At 37.4% G+C, this 5,751-nt stretch overlaps 1 protein-coding gene across 1 annotated transcript; it reads right to left on the reverse strand.

The window, feature by feature from the left end:
- Positions 1-1,689: 1,689 nt before the first annotated feature.
- On the reverse strand, positions 1,690-2,808 carry GPR15 (G protein-coupled receptor 15). Its single transcript, XM_004675479.1, has one exon. It carries the CDS (start codon positions 2,806-2,808, stop codon positions 1,690-1,692), a length of 1,119 nt encoding a protein of 372 aa, XP_004675536.1.
- Between the last annotated feature and the right edge of the window lie 2,943 nt (positions 2,809-5,751).

Genomic DNA, 5,751 nt, shown 5'->3' on the forward strand with positions numbered 1-5,751 from the left:
TTCTCAGTGCTGTGCTTTAACCCGCTGCGCCACCAGGGAGGGCCACTTTATTGCTAACTTTTAAACAGATTATCAGTGATTTGCCTAAAAGGCTTCTTTTAAGAATGTAAAAGATACACAACATAGGCTGAACTTGAATTACTTTGTTTCTGAAAAGTTTCTAAGTTTCCTCTGATTTTCAAACAATGTTCAGAAGTAAAATGGTAATTTATTTGAATCAACACTCCAGGGGAAAAATCATAGTTTAATAATTTCACATTGACATTAAAACTTCAAAAGATGTTTACAATAGAGTGTCTTCTACAAAACCTTCTGTGGTTGACACTAATTACATGTTTTTCCATCTCAACTTTGAAGTGAAAAGTTGTTATATGTGTGCAAGTTGACTCAATGAATATTTATTGGGTAAAGGAATTTAGGGAGGTCTCTGGGTTTGGAAAAATGTATATAAAGCACCAAAAACATCTTTATTATAGATTTCTCACTTCAGTTGAATGCAGAATATATTGTCTTCTTGTTTTCCTGGATCAACTCTTAAAATTATATACACGAGGCAAATGATGCTAGAGAGATTGTATAGCACTAACATTTTAATTAAAATGCAAACTAATAATTTACATGTGGGTGTAGCAATTACATGTAAAATTGATGACTCCAATTATGTTATTAGTAACATTTTCATTTGATAACAAGATAACTGGATAATTAAAAACATGTAATTAAAGCAAAGTCATATCCTAATTTGTAAAGGTGATAAAAACAAAAGAGCATAGTAAAAATCCCACTGAAAAGTTGTCACTATACTGTTTTTTTAAAGATTTATTTACTTATGCATACAGAACTGGGGTACAGGCCAGCAGTTCAGGGCAGTGAGAGGATTCACCAGAGACAGAGTAGGGAGCAGAACAGGCTGTTTGATACAGGCAAGATAGGAGAGATCTGCTGTGCCATGTGTGTCACCTCCGGGTCCAGGGATCCATCCCACACTGAAGCTACTGTGCTAGCTTGCAGTGCTGCCTCCTAACCTGCTGCACCACCAGGGAGGGCCCAGTTACTATACTATTGAAATGAGCTAGACATCTTACAAACCTTGCCCTATGCTTACTTGTGAAAATACTTTAGAAACCCAACTGATCAAATCCCAAATTATGAAGTTCCATTTGTTTTTGCCAGTTCAAAGTAATTATGAATGGCACAGAAAGAATGCTGGAGGATAAAGAATCCCATAGATGGCCAGAATCTTACTTTGTTACTCAAGAACAGTTGATTGCAGCACTCAGCTACATTATATTTTTTTGCTACCTTCATTAACAAGCAGTGAATCACTTAAATGTAGTCTTATTAGAAGCTTAATACAAAAGATGGCATGTGCAAGGTACTACAGAGCCTGAGAGAGGAAAAGAGCTGAATGTATATTAACAATCATGAATTAAAAGAGGGATAAGTCCAGGCAGGAGTCTTTTTTGTAGAGCTCAAGGCCACATAGGAATGTTATATTCTTTCTAGTGAACTTGACTGGCAAGGGTCAAATAAGTCCCCTCAACTGAAAAAAAGAAATCACACACCCTAATTATATCCAGAGACACAGGGACTTTTTAGTCACCTGTTTACAAAATAACCCCCCCCTCATATTTATGAAACAGGAATACTTTTAGTAATACTTTTTTTCCCCCTTGTTACTGACTCAAATTAAGTCTCCAATACACCAGCAGAAACATCAGCATGCCTTTTAGACACAGACCTCTTTCTCCTTCTGACTAAATCTTCTAAATAAACAAAGTTGAAGAATACCTTAGTGAGGTGATTATCTGATGTCTCGGTGCTGCTCCCAAAGTCCGATTGCTTTAGGAAAGGGCACAAGCAGTGCACAATGGCCCTGCGGATGTAGTTGTCAAAGATATAGTAAATGACAGGGTTGACACAGCTGTTGGCAAATGCGAATGGCCCACTCACCTCCATGCCCAGCTGGAGAACAGCTGAAGACAAGGAGAGCTCTTGCTGCAACCCAGAGACAATGGCCAGCAGCTTGAAAGTATTGAAGGGCAGCCAGGAGATGACAAAGGCAGCCACAACAATAAAGATGACCTGTATGGATTTTCTCAGTTTTTTGTTATGTTTTCCTGGCTGCTGGTAATGGGTGCACAGCTTCCTTGTGATGCAACAGTAGCAGGTGACGATGCCCACTAAAGGGACAAAAAAGGTGACAATTAAGGCCATGAGGGCCCAGGTCAGTTTAGTTGATGTGGCCTTCTTTTCTGCACAGTATGGCTTATCATTAATGAAGATGAGCTCCCGGGACAGAAGAGTAGGCAATCCTAGCAGGCAGGAGAGAAACCAGATGCTGGCGCAGAGTCCATACGCACACTCTCTCTTTCTGAATTTCCTCGATAAAACTGGACACATGATGGCTAAGTAGCGGTCAACACTCATGCAGGTGAGCAAGAAGACAGTGCAGTGCATGTTGACTGAGATCATGTAGGAGCTGCCTTTGCATAGGACGGAGCCTGTCCTCCACTGGCCACAAGATGCTTCTTTATCCACCCAGAGAGGCAAAGTGATGAGGAAAATGAAGTCAGAGATGGCCAGGTTAATGATAAAGATGTCGATCAGTCTTCTGTCTCTCCGTTTGATATGCAATGCTGTCATGAGGACCAAGTTCCCCAACACTCCGATCAGGAACACGGTTGCGTAAAAGATGGGGAAGAGGAGAGATTTATAAGAAACACAGAGGATGTTCTCCTTAACGTCAGGATTTGGGCTGGCAGCATAGGCATAATCCAAATAAGATGTGGTTGCTTCTGGGTCCATCACTAAAGAGCAGGTGCCAAATCTGATAAGCTGATTTATCTATGAAGCTTTTGCATGAATTTTAGAAATCTTAAGGCAGCTGCTTTTATGCAGTTCATGCTTTCCCCACCCATTCTAAAGAATTTGGAAAAGGCATCAAACAAATACTTGAAAATACAGATTCTACCAATCCTCTAAAAGGGTACATCAACACCGCCCTCCATCATAGAGCTGGGTGTTTTGTGGTTTACTTAGCTCTGTATGTCCAGGAAACTGAAAGACATTCTGACATCTTCAGAGCTTGCAATTTTTGTTTTTTGCAAATTGCAAAAGTAGAAAAGAACATATCTTTTTCCCTCACCTATTTGAACGACATTCTTTGTTTTTCTGACAGTAGGAATTCTTTAGTTCTAGTCTTCTATTTCACAAATAGGATACCATTTTACTTTTAGAAGTTTAAGGTGATCACTATGAAGACACTGTTTTTAATATATATCATTGATGAAATGTAAAGAAAATTAGTATTCCATTGTTAAACAGTGATTGAAACCTTCTCAAATCGTATCAGTCCACACCTGTGGCAAACACAATCCACTCAGGATGTGAAATTGTTCCTGCTTCCTATCCAGCTCTTTCAGCTCATATATAATCTATCCTGTCTCATTCAATAAGCTTTATAAGTCCCTAAAGTCTGGAACCATGTCTTGTGCTTTCGTTAGTATTCATTAACAAAAAATTTCACTACAGCTAGCACGGCACCTTGCACTTGGGTAGTTGCTTTGGCACTGTTAGTTTTGCTTGTTTGTTTTTTGATTAAGAAAACTCTTGTTTCTATAATCCCATATAATTAGTGAGGGTGAATTCAAGGAGGCTTAACTACAGGCATTGCCGTTATTTATGTTAACTTACAAACACAGGTTTAAACATCACAAGTTGCTATTTCACCCTCTTGTCTGTCTGCAATTGTAATTCAAACAGTGAAATTCACTTATATTAAAGTTAACATCTTTGATTAGTTTTCCTCTGTTAATTCTCAAATAACAATTCTTTATCAGAGTCAACCTTCCCTTTGATCTTCTCTTTTTCATACTTCACTTTTCTAGAATGAGTTGCTAGCTTTTCAACTATGGCTTGTCACTAGTACCGCCACACATCAATGAACTTTACTGTTGGAGTTACCAAGAAATATACAAATATTAAATTTAATATTTAATAGCATGATTATAGCAAATATTAAGTTTAATGATATAATAGCATAATTAAAGCATAGTATGGGCACTATGAAAGGGAGATTTTTCATTCAATCAAAACTCTTAAGAAAAAGGCTAAAATGAAAAGGATTTTTCATATATTTCTGCCATACTTTCTTTTCACATTAAGAAGACCATAATAAAATATAACAGAATCTGAAACTAATTCTATTTATTCAAGTTCTTTACTGGCTGAAAGGCTCTCTGACACTCTTCTCTTCTCACTTAATCTCCCACATTATTCTCGGGTTGATATTACTATTGCTAGAAGAATATATGCCTGTAGATGAAAATGTAATGGCAAAATATTTGAAGTCCTGTCTGGTGATTTTTTTTTTTGATATTTAATATGTTAGAAAGAATGATCCTGCCTCAGTACTCCTTCCTCTCTGTTTCCTGATGTGGATTAGTGTCACATGTTCCCAGGCATGTGAGTCCACATCATGGAAGAGTGAGGGGCACTTGATTTATGCCAATCCTGGCAGCTTTATGCTTTTCATGGGGAACTTATCCTACACTAAGAATAGGGGGCAGACAAGACAAACTAATTAACCCTTTCAAGTTTCTGGGCTAGAAATCTTTCCACTGGGTAAATCTTAAATGTTTAATGAAGTAATTCCTTTTGTCAAGTAGTTTAAAGGAAGACAAATTGACTTGAATATAATTGTTGGGATTAACATAAATACTTAAAAGCTATATATATGCATGTGTTCATGTGTGTATTAAATTATCAATCATTTATATGTATCTATGTACAATTAAAAAGAAAGTATATATATAAAGTATATATATAAATATGTACCTATATTTGGACTTGTACAGGCTATTAAAAAACCAGGGGACGTCATAATTCTAAACTCAGGACAAGGGTCATTTTTGGGACTTTAAATGATCTTTGCGGCATGAACCTACTAATAATAACCGCCAATAGATAGATCAAAACTCAACAACAGCACTGCAATCACATGAAAAATAAGTATAATCAGGGTAATGGCAAAAAAAAAAAAAAGGGTAGATTGTAGATATTAGTCACTAAAATACAGCATATTCTCGGCACCTTCCCAGGGAAAAAAAAAAAAAGACACTCAGGTTTACTTCCCTATACCTGGCAGAATCAATAGCTTCCACCTTTGTATTTTCTAAGAACTTTTATAATATTGCTTATAAATTACTACCGTATTTCATGTGGCTAGTTGTTTTTGGCATCTGACCTAGTGAATTTTTATTTTTTTCAGAATTAATATGTTGAGAAAATCATGCTGCCTGCTGTATTCCCTGCTGTTCCCCTATTGCTCTCTCTCCATTCTCTCCAACAAATAGTTGTTACACCACTTGTGCCTTTCCTTGGGCATTAAACATCATCGTTTTAAAGGAGTGGATGCCAGATGGCATTAGAGTCACTGAAGCACTCTCTAAAAACTATGTAGCTCTATGAACTCTCTCAAGTATGCTGAAATGGAGTCACTAGGACTGGGGTAGGACCTTACCATTTACAAGCATCCGAAGTGTTTTGGACTCATACTAATATTTAGAATCTGTTCTAAGTTTCAAGGTAATCAGCTTTATATGTTGTTATTTTTGCTAACTTATAAAAATGTTAAAAAGTTTCCTCTAGGCCCTCCCTGGTGGCTCAGCGGGTTAAAGCGCAGCACTGAGAAACTAAAGCCACTTCGGCATGAGTTTGATTCCCGCCTGCCCCGGAGGTGACCACATG

Source organism: Condylura cristata, unplaced genomic scaffold (genome assembly GCF_000260355.1).
Source record: "Condylura cristata isolate star-nosed mole 26May11 unplaced genomic scaffold, ConCri1.0 scaffold00003, whole genome shotgun sequence".
NCBI lineage: Eukaryota > Metazoa > Chordata > Mammalia > Eulipotyphla > Talpidae > Condylura > Condylura cristata.

Bases quoted from the DNA above. Each gene is read 5' to 3' on its own strand.
- GPR15 (XM_004675479.1), bottom strand. From the start codon at position 2,808: ATGGACCCAGAAGCAACCACATCTTATTTGGATTATGCCTATGCTGCC.